Source organism: Peromyscus maniculatus, chromosome 21 (assembly GCF_049852395.1).
Source record: "Peromyscus maniculatus bairdii isolate BWxNUB_F1_BW_parent chromosome 21, HU_Pman_BW_mat_3.1, whole genome shotgun sequence".
Taxonomy (NCBI): domain Eukaryota; kingdom Metazoa; phylum Chordata; class Mammalia; order Rodentia; family Cricetidae; genus Peromyscus; species Peromyscus maniculatus.
The window spans coordinates 40001527-40024464 of NC_134872.1; the positions used below are offsets into that span (position 1 = coordinate 40001527).

General features: G+C 45.9%; 1 protein-coding gene across 5 annotated transcripts in view; it reads left to right on the forward strand.

Moving 5' to 3' along the window:
* The window catches only part of Fam178b (family with sequence similarity 178 member B), a 135030-nt gene that overhangs the window by 13349 nt on the left and 98743 nt on the right, over positions 1-22938 (forward strand). For 3 of the 5 annotated variants that reach the window (XM_042265660.2, XM_042265659.2, XM_076557486.1), the window contains 3 exons: positions 10753-11024; positions 12226-12287; positions 14345-14467. The exons of the other annotated variants lie outside the window; for them this stretch is intronic. In XM_042265660.2, the coding sequence (XP_042121594.2) occupies positions 10812-11024; positions 12226-12287; positions 14345-14467 (398 nt within the window). In that variant the 5' untranslated portion in view covers positions 10753-10811. The remainder of the gene's footprint in view (positions 1-10752; positions 11025-12225; positions 12288-14344; positions 14468-22938) is intronic. 5 annotated transcript variants of the gene reach the window in all.

The following is a 22938-nucleotide window of genomic DNA, read 5'->3' on the forward strand; positions in this document are numbered from 1 at the left end:
TCTTTTGTGCTGCTGGGCATGGACTCCAGGGCCTCTCTCGTGCTAAGCAAATGCTCTACCATAGAACTACAACACAGCTGTTAAGTGTATTATATGAAAGCCTCCACCTACCATTGCCTCTCTTTTCTTCCTTCATATATTCTAGGGCTCTGTTTTTAAATACGTAAAATTAATATTTATAGTTGTTATAGATTCCTTAATTAATTTTAGCTGACAAAAACTGTGTATTCATCACATACAGTCTGTCACTTTGAATGACTCCATTATGTAGTGGCTACAAATGATAACTAACTGAAGTATTGTTTTACACTCCTGGATAGCTTCAGCTATCAATGTGACATCAACTAGAGTTATCTGGGGAGGGGGAGGTCCTCCATCAGACTGGCCTATGGGCATGTCTGTAGGGCAGGTGGTCTGAGGAGGATAAGAAAGCTAGCTGAGCAGAAGCTAGGGAGCAAGCCAGCGAGCAGTGTTCCTCTGGTTTCTGCTTCCGTTCCTGCCCTGACTTCCTTTAATGATAGATTGGGACTTGGAGATGAAAGTTGAAACAAATCCTTTCCTCCTCAAGTTACTTTTGGTCCCTGGCAGCCTGTTTTGTTTTGTTTTGTTTAATTTATTTATTATGTCTACAGAGTTCTGCCTACATGCGTACTTGCAGGCCAGAAGAGGGCACCAGATCTCATTACAGATGGTTGTGAGCCACCATGTGAGTGCTGGGAATTGAACTCAGGACCTCTGGAAGAACAGCCAGTGCTCTTAACCGCTGAGCCATCTCTCCAGCCCCTTGTTGTTGTTTTAATGTGACACAAGCTACAGTCACCTGAGAAGAGGGAACCTCAAGTGCCTCCATGGGGCTATAGCCTGTAGGTATTCTCTTACTGAGTGACTGATGGGGAGGCCCCGCCCATTGTGGGTGGGGCCATCCCTGGGGATGGTGCTCCTGGGTTCTATAAGAAAGCAGCTGAGCAAGCCACAAGGAGAAAGCCAGTGAGCAGCATCCACCACAGCCTCTGTATCAGCTCCTGTGTCTGAGCTTCTGACTTCCCTCGATGATGAACAGTGATGTGGAAACACAGTAAACTAAACCCATTCCTCCTCAGGTTGTTTTCGGTCATGGTGTTTACCACAATAACAGAAAGGGAACTAGAACACATACTTATGTTTTCTGGTGAGAACACTTAAAATCTATTTTCAGCATTTTGTTTTGTTTTTTGGGACAGGGTTTCTCTGTGTATAACAGCCCTGGCAGTCCTGGAACTCACTCCGTAGACCAGGCTGGCCTCAAACTCACAGAGATCCGCCTACCTCTGCCTTCTGAGCTGGGATGAAAGGTGTGCACCACCAACAACCACCCAGCCTGTTTTCAGCAAGTTTTAAGAATACTGTGCATTGTTACTAACTATAGTCACTGTCAAATAATACATTTTATTTTTACGTTTTTATATGTACTTAGTGTTTGTGTGTGAGCACCTCAGAGTCAGAGGACAGCTTGTGGGAGTTAGTTCTTTCCTGTCTTGGGATCAAACGCAGGTCGTCAGACTTGGTAGTAAGCACCCTTACCTACAGATCTTTCCTAGCGGCTCCTACAGTAGATCTCTTGAAAGTAATCATTCTAACGGAGCTTTGTGTCCTTTTGACCGGCATCTCTAAGACAGTTCTTGATGACAGCCCTTATACTGCTTATGACTCTGCTTTGTCTCCCATACTAAATTTAGACTTCAGATGTAGTCTGTCTCATTTCAGCAGAGCTCTCATTCAGCTTCTATTTGCATGGAATATCCTTCTCCTTCCTTAACTTTTCAGCCTGCTTTTGTCTTTGGACTCAATGTGAGTCTATTGAAGACATCATATAATTGGATTTCAGGGTTGTTGTTAATGGTTTTTTTTTTTTATTTATTTTGTGTACTAGGGATTGAATCTAGGACCTCATTGCATGCTAGGCAAGTGCTCTACTGCTGACCACATTCTCAGCCTGGATAATGATTTTTGAGTTGATTTTGCTAATCTCTACCTTTTGTTTTTGGGGTTTTGTTGTTGTTGTTGTTTTAAACACACTCATTTTATAGTCCTGTCTGGTCTGGAATCCACTATGTAAACCAGTGTGGTCTTGAACTTGTGGTAGTCCTTCTGCCTCTGCCCCTGGCATGCTGGGATTACAGGCATGCACTATCAGACATGGCTGCCAGTATCTACCTTTTTTTTGTTATGCTGAATGCTGTTTTTTGAAGGAGGGAGGAGATCTTAAATACAGGCTTACAGCACAATGGGAGAACCCTGGAGGGCAGAAGTTCGCTACTGATGTTTTACCATCTTGCATCTAAGCTGTTAACGCCCATTATGCAGGATACACAGACAAGGAACTTCCCTTTAGCATTCAGGAGGGTGGAACCCGGCAGGAAATTAGCATAGGGAGGATATCAAGGTCAAGGTCAGCAAGCAAGGCAACAGTTACCCAAAACGGGGGCCAGGGCTCTACAGGTCCCCCTTTTACTAAAAAATGAGCTTCTGACTTAGATTGCATGGGACGTCAGTAGGTCACCTTACCCCTCATGGAGATGCCTGCCCAGGCCACACAGGCACTTTGTCTTAGGTTGGTGAGTGCCCACCAGGCATTACCCATCTCTAAATACTCATTATCATACAGGCTCAATCTTGTGTGAGTTGCAGAGTTAACTGCTGCCAAAGATCTCAAAGTGGCACTGGGCTTGCAATCTATGTGTTGGACAAGACCAACAGAGGTCCTATCCCACCCATAGCCAGTAGGCTAAAGGCAACTGAGCCATTCCCTTCCTTAATGAGCCTTGCTGCAAATTGGAGTCCTTGTAAGATAGTATCCCAAAAGCAAATGGAACTTGAATTTATAAATTTATAATTTTCAAAGCCAATCGAAATGTATATAACTATTGAATTAAATTTATCATGCCCAATAGAATGAAAGATTAACTAACTGTGGTAGCTACTTTTGTTGCCAGGGTCTCCACTGTGCTAGCTGTAGTAAGCAATTACGAAATGGTAATCCCAGAAACAGTAGCAGTGGTGGCTGCCACTGCTATAACAGCAACAAAGGCAGCAGCAATGTCAAATTCTCTTCTGGAGTGTGTGGACATCCACTGGCATGGATACAATTCCAGGAACATGAACCGCCAAGGCCCTTTTTTCTTGATCCCAGCACGACTTAGGCTGGCAGCTCTTCTGGAGAATCCAAAAGCATGGCTACAGTTCCTAGGCTTATGTTGATGCTTGCCAAAGCTGGCGATATTGGGCTCTCAATCCCCATTGGCATCGGAAGGGGAAAGTTTTTTAAGGCCCAATAGGTCTCTGTCATGTTGGGTTCAGTCTCTGCCTTTTGACTGAAGAATTTAATCCAGGGCCATCAAGATGGCTCAGCGGGTTAGAGGTATTTGCTGATAAGCCTGAAGCCCTGAGTTTGATTCCTGGGCCACAGATGGAGGTAGAAGGAGAGAACTCCTGCAAGCTGCCCCTGCCCCCTACACCTGTCCCGTGGCACCCACCCATCTACACATAGACACTCACACACAGTAAGTAAATGTAATTTTTAAAAGACTTTAATTTATTTACGTTTAAATTAATTATTGGAACCCGGGCCTGGTGGCACACGCCTTTAATCCAAGCACTCAGGAGTCAGAGCAGGTAGATCCCAACAAAGGGTTTCTGCCATTTTTGCCCCTGATTTCTATATATCTCTTCTTTGTTCTTTCATTACTATTTTTCTGCTTGCTTGGTTTCTTTTATAGTATTCTATTTGGATTGCCTCATTTACACACAACACACACACACACACACACACACACACACACACACACACACATATTCAAGGGGCACTGGGAGCTGAACCCAAGGCCTTCTACATGTCAGGTCTGTGTTCTACCACTAAGGCACAGTGACAGCTCTTTTTAACATTTTCTTCTGAGTTAAGAGTTTTGCTGGGCTGGAGAGATGGCTCAGAGATTAAGAGCACTGACTGCTCTTCCAGAGGTCCTGAGTTTAATTCCCAGCACCCACATGGTGGCTCACAACCATCTGTAATGAGATCTGGCACCCTCTCCTGTGTACATAATAAATAAATAAATCTAAAAAAAAAAAAAAAAGACTTTTGCTACCTTCCTGGATGGCCTTGAACTCATGATTTTCTTATTTTTCTTACTTTATCTTCCCAAGTAGCTGGAATTGGGATCATGTGCATGTACCTCCATGCTCAGCTCCTTTTCTGTATATTTTAGGTGTCCCCCCCCCCGCCCCCCGAATATGTAGGATTGAACCCAAGGCCTCATGCATGCCAGCAGCACTGTAGCACTGAGCTATATCCCACCCCTTGAAGATATTCTCCCAGGGGCTGGAGAGATGGCTCTGTGGTTAAGAGCACTGGATGCTTTTCTGGAGGACCAGAGTTTACTTCCCAGCACTCACATGGCAGATCACACTCATCTACAACTCCACTTCCAGGGGATATGACACCCTCTTCTGACTTCCACAGGCACCAGGCACACATGTGATTCACAGAAATACATGTAGGTAAAATACTTTTGTTTGAGACAGGATTTTTCTGTGTAGCCCTGGTTGTCCTGGAACTTTCTCTATAGACAAGGCTGGCCTCGAACTCAGAGATTCACCTGCCTCTGCTTCTGGAATGCTCGGATTAAAGGCATGTACCACCACCTCCACAGCTAATTTTTTTTTTTTTTTGGTTTTTCGAGACAGGGTTTCTCTGTGTAGCTTTGCACTTTTCCTGGAACTCACTCTGTAGCCCAGGCAGGCCTCGAACTCACAGAGATCTGCCTGCCTCTGCCTCCTGAGTTCTGCCTCCCGATTAAAGGCGTGCGCCACCACCGCCTGGCTACATTTAACTTTAATGGTATGCAAAAATGTGGCCCCTTTACAACTCAAACATCCCCTTTTCTGTTTTCATTGTTATGAATTATATCTTCATACATTATATGATCATTAGCATATAATTATTAGTTTGTGTAACTGTCTTTTAAATCATGCAGGGGAAAAGAAATTGTATAAGCCAAAATATAAAACTTATTTATCTATAAATGTCAGGTAGTTCACACAATCTCATTTGGATTAATGCCATTTTAGAGAATCATGTTCAGTTCCTTGGTTCCCCTGCAAGACTGTGCTTCAGTGGTCTCTGTACATATTGACCTGGTGCCCCTTGAATAAAGTATGTCTTTGTCATGTTAAAAATATACTAATATAGTTTAAATACTATTTAAAAATCTGGAGGTCTGGAGAGGGCGCTCAATGATTAAGAGCACTTGTTGCTCTTCCAGAGGACCCAAGTTCAATTCCCGGCACCCACATGGCAGCTCACTGTCTTTTATAATTTCAGTCCTAGGGAATTTCAGTACCCTCTTCTGACCTCCAAGAGTACCAGGTGTACATGTGGTGCACACAGATACATATAGGCAAAGTACCCATACACATAAAATAATAAAATAAATCTTAGGGGCTGGAAAGATGGCTCAGTGGTTAAGAACTGCTCTTCCAGAGGTCCTGAATTCAATTCCCAGCACCCACGTGGCAGCTCACAACTGTCTGTAACTCCTGTTCCAGGGCTTCTGATACCCTCATACAGACATACATGCAGGCAAAACACCAATGAACATTAAAAAATAAAAATCTAGAGGGTTTTTTTTTTTTAACGAATTTGGAGATGAGGACAAAGCTCATTTGGTAGATTTTTTGCATCCAATGTATTAGTTACTGATAACATTAGTTATTAATTAGTTATTAATACTGGTGTATTGGTTACTTTTCATGTTATGATAGCATGACCAAGGTAGCCTATAGAGGGAAGAGTTTGTTTGGGACTTTCACTTCTAGAGGGTTAGAGTCCATCATGGTGGAGTGGAGGTGGCAGGTGGCAGGAGAAGCAGCTGAGAATTCGCATTTTGAAACACGAGCAAGAAATAGAACTAACTCAAGATGGTCCGAGTCTTGAAACCTGAAAGCCTGCCCCTAATGCCATATTTCCCCCCAAAGAGCCACTAGCTGGGGACCAAGTGTTCAAATGTCTGAGACTTTGGGTGATATCTTATTCCAACCACCAACTTGGGTTCAATCCCTAGTATTGGGTAAACTACTCTACAAATAAAATATGGTACCACTTGACTGTAGCCCTAGGTCTTCAGAAATGGAGAGAGGAGGCTCAGAAGTTACCAGGCCATCCTTGGCTACATAGAGAGTTTGAGGCCAGCCTAGGCTAGAGGCCTTAAATTCAAAACATTCCAAAAGCAAACACACAGAAGGCCTGTATACCAATATAGCTCTAGACTAGCCTCCTTTGTGTTGTTATTTTATATAAGTAATAACTTCCCATGCTGTGTCTGTCAGAAGAGATTTAGGAGTGCTACACTATTCGCCCTTCTTCTAAGACAGTCAGGAGAGAAAGGGGTTCCCGTGCATTGTCTAATATTCGTCTGTTTACTTACAGTCCATGGGTGTGCCATGTTTCAAAATAGTCTTCATTTATTACTATTTCTTTTATGTCTGGCTTGCATGTGTGTCTCTGCATTACAAGCATGTAATCCCTGCAGAGGTCAGAAGAGGGAGTTGGATCCCCTGGAACTGGAGTTACAGATGGTTGTGAGTCACCTTGTGGGTGCTGGGAACTGAACCTGGGTCCTCTGGAAGAGCAGTCAGTGTACTTAAACAGTGAGCCATCTCTCCAGCCCCTGACACCCCATTTTTTGTTTGTTTTCAGTTTAGACATGGCTCTCTCTTTTTTTATTTTCTTTTTTTTAATTGAAAATGTTTTCATATAATTTATTTTGATCCTGTTTTTCTCCCCTAATTCTTCCCAGTTCCTCCTCGCCTCCCAGTCTGTTGAGTTTGGTGTATCTGCCAAGACAAGTTCACTAACAACTCGTTTTCCTTCCTTCAGCTTTCTGACATCTTACTGTCTTTGCCTTTGTTGGAAGAAGGTTTTGTCATAGAGTCATTTCAGCTTTTATACTTTTCCTCTCCAGATTTCTGCTTGGTGCCGTTTTTCTCCTACCTCTCTGCTAACACTCTCTGCTAACCTTTGGCCTTTTGTCATGGTCTCTGAACTCTTTGGGCATACTTAAGAGCATTGGTTACATTTTGGTCTAAAGGTCCAGTGTCTGGCTTCCTCAGGAGTAGTTTTTGTCTGTTCCTCCCCCTTTGCTATGAATAGATCATAGTCTTGGAGTTTGTCTTGCCTTTCCATACTTTGTAGTTTATGTTGAAAACTGAACATTTGATCAGGTATGATGGCGCACGCCTTTAACCCCAGTGCTTGGAAGGCAGAGGCAGGAGAATCTCTGTGAGATCAAGGCTCGCCTGATCTACATAGCAAGTTCTAGAATAGCCAGGTCTACATAGAAAGACCCTGTCTCAAAAGCAAAAACAAAAATCACAATTGGGCATTTTGCATGGTGTAGATAACACAGTACCTCTTGCAGTCGGCTTCTCCCCCCCACCCCCAGGATTGGTCATGCCTACTGACTTTCCTAAACTACTTTCGCAAAGACTGTTTTTATTGGCTCTGATCACTTGTGTCTGTTGCTCTAGTTCAGTGGTTAATACATTGTTTCAAAGCCAGGGTGTGCACACCACACCCGGATTTTTAAATGGGTGCTGAGGTCTGAGCTCAGGCCCTCATGCTCACACAGCAGGCACTTTATCCACTGAACCGTCTCCCTGGGCTCCGTCAGCGCCCCTTTTAATATCTGTAATGGGGCACGGCATTAGGGAACGTGACTAACCGACAGCCCTGGCGTCTTCACAGTGCACTGCCACCTTGCACAAAGAGCTGTGCGTCAAGCCCCCAGCTGAGCGCCCACACCAGCACACATCTGTGCCCCCCACAGCATCCTTAGTAAGCCCCAGTGCAGTGGTCCCAGCTCCAGAATGCTAACTCAGCTGTGACCGTTTCCAAACAGCCTCTGCTTGACTCGGTGCCATCAAAGCCTCGGTAAACTCTCAATGACCCTGTGGTCCTGCTCTCACCCAGGCCAGAGGAGGGCACTTCTCCAGGAGCCCAGCAGAGGGTCTGTGTGATTGGTTCAAGTGTAGTCCTTCATTTGCATGAGGGGCTGTTGACGGACATCCCTGCCAACTGGGGTGAGCAGGCTGTTGAGGAGACATTCTCCTGTGCTGGCTGCCAAATATTATAGTATTAAGCTCAGGTTTCTCTCAGTGGTCTTTTCAAATCACCTATTTTTTTTCTATTTGTTGTTCTTTTAGAGGTTGTTTTGTTTTGGTGTGATTGTTTATCTAGTTTTGTGTGACAAGGTCTCAGAATAACTCAGGCTGGCTTTGGACTCACTGTATAACCAAGAATGACAGAGTTCAGATTCTCCTTGCTTCCACCTCCCAAGGGCTAGGATTCAAGAGTGCACCACCACGGAGGGGCAGGGCCGGCTAGAGAGACGGCTCAGCGGTTAAGAGTTCTTCCATAGTATTTGAGTTCGGTTCCCAGCACCCATGGCAGGGGGCTCACAACCAGGTATATAACTGCAGCCACTAGGGCCGGTGCCTCTGGCCTGCATGCACACGCACACGCACATGCACACACACAGCTTTGGGAGTTGCTTCTCTTCTTCCACATGGATTCCAGGCATCAGACTCTCTGGGCAAATGCCTTTCCTCACCGAGCTATCTCTGCCCTGCTTCGGTTATTGATTATCACAAGAGCTTGCTGAGCTGACGCCATGAAGAGAGGGGGTGGTGGTGGTGGCAATAGAGCAGCCGTGAAGACAGCGGCAGCAGCAGCCACAAGAGGGCAGCGGAAGAGCTCCAGAAGTGACAGAAACCATGAGGAAGGAAGGGGACAGGGAGGACCATGAAGAGCTGGAGGCTAGGTGCTGTCAGCCCTGGTCACTGGAAAAGTTCCAGGGAGCTGCCAAGCTGCATAGGCCAAGAGTCTGAGACACCCTGGGCCTGACAGCTGTGTCACTGGCTGCTGTGGAGGACTGAGGATGCCAACACTGACCTCTGACCTCTGTAAGGCTGAGGGTTCCAGCACCTGGGGCCTGTTAAGATGCCACTGTTGGAGGTGCTGCTGCTGCTGCTGCTGCTGCCACTCACTACTGCTGGAAGCTGAGGATTACAGTGACGTCCAAGTGCTGGGGCTGCTGGTGGTTAAAGCTTTTTTTTTTTTCTTCTTCGTCTTCTTCTTCTTCTTAAGATTAATTTACTTATGTACACAGCGTTCTGCCTGCATGTCTGCCTGCACATCAGTAGAGGGCACCAGATCTCAATATAGATGGTTGTGAGCCACCATGTGGTTGCTGGGAATTGAACTCAACCTGAATGTCTGGAACCTTAAATCTCTCCAACCTGGAAAAATAGGCCCCTATCTCTTATGGTTTAGAGGTATACATTTCTAGGTCTGCCAGTCCAGTCCCTGGGCCTTGGGCATTTGGGGACCTGGGACTACCAGCCCCGAAGAGTATCTTCATTTATTCCTGTAATAAATGTTCCAGCTGACTAGTGACATTTTTATTTTACTTTTCTGAGATAAGGTCTCACTGTATATCCCTGGCTGGCCTGGAACTCTGTATAGACCAGGCTAACCTCATTCACACAGAGATCTACCTGCCTCTGTCCCTTTGAGTGCCAGGATTAAAGGCAGGTGTCACCATGTCTGGTTGTTTTGTTTTTTAAGATTATTTTATTTTATCTTAAGTTTTATTTATGTGTGTGCCTGATTATAAGTATGTGCACCACATGCACAAAGATGCCTGTGGAGGCCAGAAGAGGGCATCAGATTTCTTTGAACTGGAGTCATAGGCAGTTATGAGCCCCTGGTGTGGGTGTTGGAAATGGAATTCAGGTCCTCTGCAAGAGCAATGAGTATTCTTATGTTCTTAACCACTGAGCCATCTCTCTAGCCCCTGTGGTTTGCCCCGCCCCCTTTTGAAGAGATAGTCTTGCTTTGTTGCCTAGAATGGCCAGGAACTCCTGAGGTCAGGTGATCCCTACTGCCTCAGCCTCCTGAATAGGGTGGCTACTGCAGCCACCACTACATCTAGCTGCTGTCAGGTTTTTTTTATTAAACTTTGTAGTTCATGAAGTATTGGTTCTTCTCCTGAGAGGTGCTGGACACACACACACACACACACACACACACACACACACACACACACACACACACACACACAGAGAGAGAGAGAGAGAGAGAGAGAGAGAGAGAGAGAGAGAGAGAGAGAGAGAGAATATGAGAATCTGTCTGCTTGCCCATTGTGTTGCTGTGAAGAGTCAGGAGGTCCTTCATCTCAGCTGTCTGACCTCAGGCACAGTACCAACCCTTGTGATAGGCCTGGACTGGAGGAGGAATTTCTTCTGGGTACCAGGCCCCTCCTTCTGGGAAACACAGCGTTTTAGTCTTTAGGTTTCTTCTGAAGGTCACCTCACCTGTCAAAGGAGTTCCATCAAGGACAGAGCATCCCACAGTTTTCAGATGGCCAGGCCCCCAGAAGACTTTGCTAGTCTTCCTTGTGGAGAGGTAGGCGTTACCTGCACAGGGGCAGGACCAAAGGCAGTCAGGATGGAGGAGTTATTGCCCTTGCAATCCACACATCACAATCCCAATGTCCCTCTCTTACCCGGTGTGACTTGATGTCTGGGACACTGATGGAGTTGACAGGGACCCCATAGTACTCTTTCCTGTCCACAGGAGTCCAAGTAGCCACTGCTCTGCCCATCCTTCTGCCTAACCTGAAATGCAGCCTCTTGGACCTCTCTCCCTTCTCTGCTCAGGGCCACAACTCTGAAGCCCCACAGTGGCTCCACCTCCCAAATCACTGAAGAGGTCCAAAATGCAGATGCCTCGAGACTCCTTCCCCACTGACTGGAGCCCTCCACCTGTAGAATTCCTAAACAAGAACAAGAAGGTGCTTCAGGCCTGCAGGAGACCACAGGAGGACTTGGAGAAGGAGTCCCCAGATTCAGACCCGAAGGTGGGGCTGGCCTCACTAGAGGAACTCTTCTGGAACATGGCAGGTCCAAGCCAACAGGCTGTGACTCCAAAAGTAAGCAAGCCGGTGGCCACCTTGGCTCCCCTCATGGGCCACTCCTTTTAGTGACCCATCTTAGTCGCCCACAAGCCAGTGCCCACTCAGCCCCCTACCCAACTCTTGCTTGATTATATACCCCACCGCTCCCCAGCCCAGGGACTCTCTAGCCAGACTCCTCTCCTCCCCATGGTTCTATCCCCAACTCTTGCTAATGAAAGCCGGGCCGGGGGTAGCACCATAGTCAATGCCATTTCTGCTGGGGCCTCACAGCTTTTCTGTCTAATGTTAAGGGTTGGTCTCGAAGCAAGGAGAGACCTCAGGGCCAGGGTCCGGGCTTGATAGCACACAAAGACAGTAACTGAAGAGCAATAATAGAGAGCCTAAATGGAGACTTCAAGGATGTCCTTGTGGGAAGTAGAGTGTGGAACACTTAAGGGCCCATGGGCTCAGGAAATTTATTCCAAGCATAGTGTTTCAACTGTTTGCAATAGCACAAGATTGTTAGTGGCTTAAATGCCACTGGAGAATGAATGAATTCTGTTCTAGTCATGTTCGTGTCTAAGAACACCCTGACGATGTTAATTGAGCACATAACATGCACACACAGGTACATACACATGCACACATATATATACACATACACACAAATACATACATACATACACACATATATACATACAAAATACACATGCACACATACACAATCTCTTTGGCATTGATATGAAATGACACTCAAGATGTATTTCTTTTCTTTTCTTTTTTTTTTTTTTTGGTTTTTCGAGACAGGGTTTCTCTGTGTAGCTTTGCGCCTTTCCTGGAACTCACTTGGTAGCCCAGGCTGGCCTCAAACTCACAGAGATCCGCCTGGCTCTGCCTCCCGAGTGCTCGGATTAAAGGCGTGTGCCACCACCGCCCGGCCTCAAGATGTATTTCTGATTGGAAAGAGCAGAGTACAGGATGAGGCGTGTGGCATATTCCATTTGAGTTACAGGGACTGATGAAATTATTGCTTGCTTGTCCTTATATAGCAACATCAGAAAGCACACAAGCACATTGACCTGGTGGGAGGCACTGGGAGAGAACCTTCATACTTTTGAATTTTTAAAATATCCTATGACTGTATCATCTGTTCAGAAAAGTGAGCAGAATACATTCATGTCAAGTTCTTCTGTCTGTTTTTCCCTTGCCTCCCCATGCCTGTGTCCTGTCTTTCCAGATTGCCTCTGGGTGCTCAGAATACTATGTCAACAACCTGGATTACTTACTGCAAGAGAAGAGGTGAGTATGGGATGAGGTCCGTCACAGGAGTGGGGTCATTTGTGAAACAAATGTAGACTGAGGACTCTGGGCAGCCCCTATGTGGATGGGGCATCCTTCCCAGCAGGCATGATACGCCCTGTGTGCTCTGACTAGTAAGAAACAGGCTCACATTCAGGTCTAAGAGGAGGGGTACCTCCACCCACATCAGGAGCAAAGCCCTCATCCCAGGTCTCTCTTCCTCCCAGCCTCCACCCTTACCCAGTTCATGCCACAAGGGTGTCCCATCAGAGGGACATGGAAAAGAAGACAGCTGTGGTCCAGCCTCTGTCCTGTCCCAGTACTGAAGCCCTTTGGCCCATTTTCCTTCTCACTTTATCTGATCATGCTTGCCTTCTTCCTGCCTCACAGCCCAGCCACTTCTCGGAGAAGTCAGGCTCTGAATGCTGTTCCCTCTGCAGTTTCTGAAGGCAAAAGTCACATTGGTCATCATCAGAAGTCCCTTAGGGGTGCAGCTGGTGTCAGAGACCAGCACCTGTCAGTCTCTTTTGGAGTGGCCTCTCAGGGAGGAGGTTGGCTTACGTGGAAAGGCCCTTCGGAGTGGAACTGTAGACTCCTCCTGTGCACAGTAGATACCTCACTCTGTGAAGTGGCCAGGAACAGCTGCTCATGTGTGGGGCCTGGTTGCTGGCCTGCGTTTGATGGTGTGTGAGCAGACGATTATTCATTATTCTCATGACCTAGTTCTTCCTCTGCGTCCCTTTCCTGTGTGCGTGTGTGCACACAGACTAAATGCAGGTCAGTGTGTGTGCGCATTGAGCGGAGGTGGAACTCCTTCCTGCCTCTTCACTGGTACTGGAATCACCCATGCCTGCCTTCCCAGGATCTTTTCTCAGAACTGCCAGACCTGCATTCTTGCCCACAGAGTATAGTTAGGTATACACATGGGCTGGACAGTTGTTGTCTCTGGTTTTATCCATTCTGTCCACTCCAGAGTCAATCTGTCTCCTTCCTCTATAGTTACTTTGATTTTTAATATCTCAGAACTGTTGTTTGGTTGTTGCTTGAGATGGAGACTTGATGTAGGGAGTTGATGGTGCCACTCTCCTCATCCCGAAATATCTTGAATCTGGTATTTTCCGTACTATCAAGTTGCTTCTTAGGGCCCCAAATAGCAGGCTTGTCCTTGAACCTTGGAGAGGGAGGGGTGATAATCTCATAAAGGCAGATAGGACAGGCCATGCTGTTCCTGGAAGGGCTGGAACTCTGGGTGCTGACAGGTGAGAGGGGTGAGTGGGAGATAAAGCAGTGGTGTAGTAAACCGGTTGGACACACACACCCTGAATCACAGAAGCGCCTTAAGAGGCCGAAGCGTGTTTTTCTGCGTGTTAAAGAAAGATCCCACAGACTGTCCTGGAAGAACACACCTGGGTGAGGTGGTGAAGAAGCAGCAGAGCTGAGGGAGTCGGGGCCTGGGGAGGGCTCCGAGCTTCTGCTGGGTGGTGTGGTGAGCTGCCAGGTTCTAGGTTGTTTGGGGGAATGAAGACTCAGACATGGACATGAGAGGGAGCCAGCACACGGGCTGGAAATCATCAGGTATAGGGCTGCTTTCAGGGCCTTGGCAGGAGATGGAATTTTTTCACACTGAGGGTCTGTGGTGATGGGAGGGAAGGCTCTGGCCTCTTGAGGCTGGAGAGTCAAGTGGTGAGTTGAGGCTGCCAAGGACCAGAGAGTACAAGCCTCCTCTCATCATGTGGCTAAGCCCCGGTAATAGAAGAGCAGGCCCAGATCTGGGGATGTTACAGAATGAGCGAATGTCAAAACAAGACCCACAAATAAAGACACACTGAACATTGTGTGGCAAAGACTGTCTTCTTTCATCATTGCCCACTGGAGACAAAGCAGCGCTCTGTCCCTCGGGAAGTAAGTCTCAGAGCCTTGGTTTAGGACACCAGGAAGGTGGCCTTGCACTTCCTAGGCATGCTGTGCTCTGCTGCTGGGGGAAATCACTGGCCTGGGGAGATGGGTGGAGAGCAGGTAACAGTGCTGAGGCTGACTCAGGCTCTCCTTTCCCCCAGGGAACAGGCCCTGGAGCAGGAACGGGAGCAGCAGCTGCAGCAGGAACATCCCAAGCTTGACTCCTCCGAATGTGTCGAATGTGTCGAAGACGACAGAGAAGCAGTGCTCACACCTGAGCACAGGTAGGAGCAGGGCGTCTCATGGGTGTGGGCAGAATTTCAGCCCGCAGTTTGTGCCTCTTCCTCTGCTTATGGCCACAGTCAGTTCAAGAAATACCCACTCATCTGTCTGCTGCTGGGCTTCTAGGACATAGCGACCACAAGCAGCCCAGTTATTGGTGAAGTTCCTAGGATCTTATCTCATGGGGAACTAGCTACACAAAAGCCGCAGTCTTAACTGAAAATGGCCTTTAGAGAGGAGGCTATGGTCACATGAAATTTTCATCTTCCTCTGACTGGAGGAAGGAAAATGGCTATCAGTGTGTTGTCTAGCTTTGTTGACTCGGATTTCATGGGCTATGGTTTGAGGGAGGGCAGAATTCATCCACTCCATGAGTTCTCAGATGCCTGGGGACCACAATGGAATCCATCTTTATGATATTCTGTTTTCTGTGTGTGATGGTTTGAATAAGATGTCCCTGTAGGCTCATATATTTGAATGCTTAGTCACCAGGGAGTGGAACTCTTTGAAAGGATTAGAGGATTAGGAGGTGTGGCCTTGTTGGAGGAAGTATGTCCCTGTAACTTTGAGGTTTCAAAAACCCGTTGCAAGCCCAGTCTCTTTCTCTGCCTATGGATCAGGATGTAGCTCTCAGCTACTGCTCCAGTACCTACCTGCCTACATGTTGCCATGCTCACTACCATGATGATAATGGACTAAACCTCTAAAACTGTAAGCAAGCCCCCAATTAAATGCTTTCTTTAATAAGAGTTGCCTTGGTCATGGTGTTTGTTCACAACAGTAACTAGGACAGAAGCTGGTACCAGGAGTGGGGTTTTGCTGTGACAGACCTGACCATGCTGTTCATTGGAGGAATACAGAAGACTTTGGGACTTTGGACTAGAAAGTGGGTAAGGGGCCATCCAAGTAGAGGCATGGAAGACAGTGGTGCTGAGGGTGATTTGAACGATAGGGGTCAACTGAAGAAGTTTGAGATGGGAAGAATATTAGTAAGAGATGTAGAGACAATTCTTGTGATATTTTAGCAAAGAATATGGCTACTTTTTGTCCTGGAAAATCTGCCTGAGGCTAAGTTGAAGAGTTTTGGATTAATGGCACTGGCAGCAGATTTCAAGACAGACTAGTACTGACTCTGTTGCTTGGTTATTAGTGGCCAGTATTATACATATCTATAATGAAAATGAGGAAACTGAGCAAGGAAAAATAAAACATTTACAGTTTGAGGAGAAAGGGAGCACTGGGAGATGTAGTAGAGCTAAGTCCAGTGCTCAAGGAGATGAAAAGAAAGCTTGATGCTACACTGAATAAAGAGAATGGTGACCTCAGGGCAAGACCACACCCAGCGAAGCTCCCAACAGAACTTAAGGTTGCTGGAACAGGAAGCAAAAACTTTCCTAGTGGGTCACTAGGGGTGATGGCGAATGGAACTATTTCCTTTCTACGCCTTGATTCCTGAACCCTTGGGTCCTGCCTATGGGAGAAACCACACCATCTGTTGAACGCTGATTCAAATCATATACTGCCTTCTAGACAACTCTGTTCCAGCCTTCCAGCTGCTGCAACCTAATTGATGCTGTAACAGTGTCTTCAAAAGGACATTCTATCTTTCTCTCAGGCCAGATGCTTCAAAATGGTGGGGAACATGGCAAGACCAGGGGATTCCATGATCGTGGACCGACTGTCATATTTGTGTGGCTGTGAAGTAAGTTCCCTGGTCAGAAGCAATACTGTGTGGAATACCATGTTGGTGGATAAGGCATTCTGTAAGTTCACATGCTGTAAGGATGGTGGTTCTGGCAGAAGCCTTACTTGCAGGAAAGGCAAACCCATAACCAAAATAAGTACTACTCCAGTAAGGACAAAGAGTTGTTCTTTCCACAGAGGAAGTGGTCCAACATAGTCAACCTGCCACCCGGTTGCTGGCTAGTCACTCCAGGGAATGGTGCCATATCTGGGACTCAGTGTTGGTCTCTGCCGTTGGCAGACCTGGCACTCAGCAGCAGCTATAACCAGGTCAGCCTTGGTGACTGGAAATCCATGTTGTCTAGCCCATGCATAACCTCCATCTCTGCCACCATGGCCACTTTGTTCCTGGACCCATGAGGCAATGACAGGGATGGCTGGGGAGAGAGGCTGACTGTCCACAGAACAGGTCATCCTATCTACTTGATTACTGAACTTCAGCTAAAGTCACCTTTGATGAGCATTTCCATGGGACACAGCCCATGAATCTTTACATCCCATGCCCATTTGGAAATCTATTCAAATACTTCTTCCTCAGATGTCTTTCTCACCAATTTTCTAAAGGGGCTCTTTCCATGTCCCTGACCACCCAGCCAATCCACTGGCTACAACTCATGCACCAGTGAACATTTGCACATCTGGCCATTTCTCCTTCGAAACAAAATACCATGTATACTGCCCAAAGTTCTGCCCACTGTGAAAATATCCCTTTGTCTAAGTCTTTCGGGGTTGTCCCAGAAAGGACTTGTAAAGTAGCTGCAGCTGCTGTCCACTTCTGGGTGGTGCCTGCATAACATGAAGAACCTTCAGTAAACCAGGGCCTTGTCTTCTCTTCCTCAGTCAACCAATCTTAAGGCACATCCCATGAGGCTCTAGGTGCATGCTTGGCATCAGATGGCCTTGTAACTGGAGTAGAAACTTGCTCCACAATCCCAATGGTCTTTTCTGTGACTCACCTATAGGGCCTGCCAAAGGCTCCAAGCAGCATCCCTATCTGCCACTGACACCTCCAGTACCATCAGCTCTGCTGGATCCTGTGGTCCATGCCTTAGAGCAGCCTGCACAGCAGCCTGGACCTGGTGAAGAGCCTGCTCCTGCTCCAGGCCCCACTCAAAGCCAGCAGCTTTCCGAGTCACTTGGTGTTTGGGTTGGGAATACCACACTCAAGTGAGGAATGTGCTGTCTCCAGAACCCAGACAGACTCACTGCATGGGCTTCCTTCTTGGTGGTTGGAGGAACCAAGTAAAATCATTTATCCTTCACCTTGGGAGGAGCATCTCTGCACGCTCTACAACACTGGACTCCTTGAACTTCACTGAGGAAGAAGGCCCTTCATTTACCTCCCATCCTCTGATATGCATATGTGTTACCAAAGAGTTCAGAGTGGTTGCTACCTCCTGCTCACTTGGTCCAATCAGCATGATATCATCAATATAGTGTACCAATGTGATATTTGTTGGAAGAGACAGATGATCAAGATCCCTTCTTACTAAGTTGTGACACAGAGCAGGAGAGTTAATATAAACTGTAAAGGTATACTGCTGGCCTTGCCAACTGAGACAGATTGCTTCTGGTGGTCTTTATGGACAGGTTCAAGAAAAAGCATTTTCTTTTCTTTTTTTTTTTTTAGGTTTTTCAAGACAGGGTTTCTTTGTGTAGTTTTGTGCCTTTCCTGGAACTCACTCCATAGCCCAAACTGGCCTCGAACTCACAGAGATCTGCCTGCCTCTGCCTCCCGAGTGCTGGGATTAAAGGTTTGTGCCACCACCACCCGGCAGAAAAAGGCATTTTCTAGATCAATAGTTGCATACCATGTACCAGGAGATGTGTTTACTCTGCTCAAGTAAGGACACCACATCTGGTACAGCAGCTGCAATTGGACTTACTCCCTGATTGAGTTTTCAGCAGCCAACTGTCATCCTCCTTGATCCGTCTGTCCTCTGCACTGGCCAGATGGGAGAGTTAAAGGGAGATGTGGTGGGAACCACCACCCCTGCATCTTTCAAGTCCTTGATGGTGCCACTAATATTTGCAGTTCCTCCAGGGATGTGATAATGTTTTTGATTCACTATTTTCTTTGGCAAAGGCAACCTTAAAGGCCTCCATTTAGCCTTTCCAACCATAATATCCCTCACTCCACAAGTCAGGGAACCAATGTGAAAATTCTGCCAACTTCTAAGTATATCTATCCCAATTATATATTCTGGGACTGGGAAAATAACCACAGGATGAGTTTGGGGACCCACTGGACCTACTGTGAGTCAGACTTTAGCCAAGACTCCATTAATCACCTGGCTTCCACAAGCCCCTACTTTAACTGGAGGGCCACAGTGTTTCTTGGGATCTTCCAGAATCAGCATCAATTCAGAACCAGTATCCAACAGACCCCAGAAAGTATGATCAATTCCTTTCCCCAGTTTACAGTTACCCTTGTAGAAGGCCATAGGTCCCTCTGGGAAGGACTGGAGAAAGGCTAACAGTGAAACTTCTGGTGTCTTATCAAGGTCCTTCTTCAGGGGAACCTGGCCCTCCAAGGGGTTCTGGGTCCGGCTTAAGTCTGGAAGTTGATTCATTGGCCAAGATCCCCTTTTGCCACCATCCAATGGAGCCTTTCTTTCATTTGTTTGAGATTTTTCTGCTTATACAGATGGAACAAAAATTCAGTAAGCTTCTTACCTATTTCATGCCTGGAAACACCATGATTGATTAGCCACTACCAGTCATGCCATAGTGAAATTCACCTTGCCTGTGCTGATGATTACGTTAGGCCATTATGAACATTGGTTTGCCTATGCTGCCCATTACAATAACTATGATCACCTTGCCTTTGGCCATCTGGTCCCTGCTACCTCAGGTCTCAATTAAAAGCACTGCATTTAATTCATCCAGTTGAGCGGCAGCACCTCCAACCCTAAGGTCTGGCACAAGGAAAAGGGCGACAACAGAACTCTACAATGTGCTGGGTCCCCTCTCACCATTTTGTGTCTTTAGGACCTGTGAAGGGCCTGTCTTCTGGGCGTCCCTGTCATGGAGGATTAGGTTTTACCCAGTGTACCCCCTCCAGCATTGCAGTTTCCCTGAGCCTTAAAATCCCTTCCTCAACACTAAGCTGAGGGAGATCAGGCATCTCCAAGTCTTTTTCAGAAGGCCATCTTTTGGCAAACACTTTAGCCAAGCATTTAAGGTTTTGAAACCATTTAAAACCTAGACTCTCCACTCACAGGGCCTATATCAGTAAACTCAGCCTGATCTTGTTTTATGTCCCTTCCACTATTATCCCACACCCTTAAAACCCATTCCCCCAAATATTCCCCAGACTTATGCTTGAATGAATTAGCAAACTCATTGAGCTCTTTAATAATTTAGTGCACCTCCTCATTGACTGCACTTTCTGCTTCCTCTTCAGGAGCCTGCTTTGCCTTAGGTCTGGTTATAGGTCTAGAGGCAACTCTTGGCAGGCCTTAAGCGTCATCAGTATTGTCTTCCTGGCATTTCCTTCAGAGAAAGCCGTCCCTGGTTTAGCCGCCTGTGAAGGAGGAAAAAGGCAATATTTCAAGGGGCAGGGTTGAGGTACTACTTCCTTGGGTGAGATAAACTCTTGAGAACATGAAGGTTGGAAGTTCTCAGCTTCACTAGGGTCCTCCCATACATCCCCATCCCAAGTTATAGGATCCAGTTCTTTTTTATTTTATTTTTTTTAAGATTTATTGATTTATCATATATACAGTGTTCTGCCTGCATGTATTCCTGAAGGCCAGAAGAGGGCATTAGATCTCATTACAGATAGTTGTGAGCTACCATGTGGTTGCTGGGAACTGAACTCAGGACCTTGGGAAGAGCAGCCAGTGCTCTTAACCTCTGAGCCATCTCTCCAGACCTTTTTTTTTTTAAAAAATGCCTTTATTAAGCAACATAGCTTATGAATTGATAGAATTCCCACTGCGTGATGTCACCCTTTTTTTTTTTTTTAAGATTTATTTATTATTTATACAGGGAGTGTTCGGCCTGCAGGCCAGAAGAGGGCACCAGATCTCATTGCAGATGGTTGTGAGCCACCATGTGGTTGCTGGGAATTGAACTCAGGACCTCTGGAAGAACAGCCAGTGTTCTTAACCTTTGAGCCATCTCTCTAGCCCAGGATCCAGTTCTTTACCAATTAATGCTCTTACATTAACCACTGACATCCTCTGAGGCTGGTACTTGAATTTTTTTCTTTTTTTTTTTTAAAGATTGATTTATTTATTATGCATACAATGTTCTGCCGCATGTCTACAGGCCAGAGGAGGCTACCAGATCTCATTATAGATGGTTGTGAGCCACCATGTGGTTGCTGGGAATTGAACTCAGGACCCCTGGAAGAACAGTCAGTGCTCTTAACCTCTGAGCCATCCCTTCAGCCTTGAATTTTTGATATAATTCAACAAACCATATAATGAGGGCTTTTGGTTTGATTTTGTGTAACTTGGGCTCTGTGGATACTTAAGATAAGGTTCTCTTCCAGGGCACACTTAGAAACCTTTAAACTGTTTATGCATATCTAGAGCTCCCCCCCTCCCCATCAATTTTATCACTAAGTTCTTTATTGTCTTTCACTGTATTCTGACGTTGGTTAATTTTTATCACAGAGCTCATTCCTATCCTTTATCAACTTATCCAGCCAGAGACATCATTTTCCCCAAAACTGTCAAAAGTTTCATATACAGAGTCACCAAATCCATTGCCACTCACAGTGGGTGACTCGGGATAATCAAATGCATTTATCTCTTTATGTTTGTAATATAGTTCACACTATTGGCTTTCAGTACTCTCTGAGCTCTCAGGAGAGGGAGTGACTGGAGAAGCTTCAGTAGCTACAGGTGCTGGTGAATTGAAAAGCCTATCTCAGATACTTAAAAAGTTTAAGATTCATCCTTATACTTCTGTTTCTCTAGAACCACTTCTGGTACCAAAATCTGTATTGGTTGTGGTTCTCTATAGTCACAGAACTTATGGGATGATTCTCTCTCTATATAAAGTGGATTTACTGGAATGACTTACAGACTATAGTCCAGCTAATCCAGCAGTGGATAGCTGTGAACAGAAAATCCAAGAATCTAGTAGCTGCTGAGTCCCATGAGGCTGGGTGTCTCAGCTGATCTTCTGTATATACTGGAATCCTGAAGAAGTAGGCTCCAGTGTCAGTGAAGGAATAGATGTGCTAGCAAGGTGAGGGCAAGCAGGCAAAGAGCAAAAGTGTCTTTCCTCCATGTCCTTGTATAGATTTCCAGCTAAAGGTATAGCCCATATTAAAGGTGAGTCTTCTCACCTCAAGATCTGAATTAAAGGCCTGTGTCTTCCAGCCTTAATATCCAGATCACAGGTGTGTATCTTCCTACCTCAAAGATTTGGATTAGAAGTGGATCCACCCACTTCAAACCAAGCTGAAAATATCTCACAGGTGTGCCCTCCATTTCTGGATTTGTAGTTCACTCCAGACATAGTCAAGTTGACAACCAAGAATAGACATCACAGCTCCTTTCCCCTCCCCCTACCCCTGTACCACCCTTCTGAATGGTAATGTATATTCTGTACCATTGTATGTTAGAAGTATATGATCTGCTTTTTTATTTTGATATTATAGAAGGTCACAATTAAGAAATTATTATGAATCTTAGAAGAGACTTTGAACTTGGAACTTTTTAAACAGGTTTGAGACTGTGATAGACTTTGGGGACTTTTAAAGTTGGAGTGAATGCATTTTTGCATTATGATATGGCTATAAAATCTGTAGGGGCCAAGAAGTGGAATGTAGTAGTTTGACTAAGATGACTTCCATAGGCTTATATAGCTGAAAGCTTAGTCACCAGGGATTGGAACTATTTGATAGGATTAGAAGGATATGGAGGTATGGCCTTGTTAGACGAATTGTGCTACTTAGGGTAGACTTTGAGGTTTCAAAAGCCCATAGCAGGTCCAGGCTCTTTCTCTCTGCCTGTGGATCAGGATGTAGCTCTCAGCCACTGCTCCAGCACCTGCCTACATGCCACCATGATGATAATGGACTAAACCTCTGAAGCCCCTAATTAAATGCTTTCTTTCCTAAGAGTTGCCTTGGTCATGGTGTCTGTTCACAGCAATAAAACAGTGATAATATACCATGTATCTCAGCCCTTTAGTTAAGCTGTGAGAGTTCCATGAACTAGGCACATATAAATAGCAGAAATCTGCTTTTCTTTTTTGTTTTGCTTTTCATGAGTTTGTGTAGCCCTGGAAAATCTGGAACTCTCTCTGTAGACCAGGCCTGCTTGAACTCAGAGATCTGCATGCCTCTGCCACCTGAGTGGTGGGATTAAAGGCATTTTACTACCACACCCAGCTCTTAGAAATCTGCTTTTCACAGTGGATTCCGGAGCCTGGGAGTTAGAGGTGAAGGTGCCAGCCTGCCAGGTTCTGGGGAGAGCTCTTGTGTCCTCAGATGGAAGAAAGAGGGCTAGAGACCTCTCTCAGTTCTCTGAGTTGTTTTGAGTGTGTTTGGATTTTTTCTTTTTTTCTTTTCTTTTTTTTTTTTTTTTTTTTTTTTGGTGCTTCGAGGTTGGACCTAGGACTTTGTGTGTACCAGGCAGACATTCTTCCACTAAGCTATGCTCCCAGCCTGGGTTCTCTCATCAATGGCAATAATCTCCTTCATGAATGTTCCAGCTAAAGATGAGAGCACTGCCACATTGGGGATTAGGATTAACTAGGCAATTTG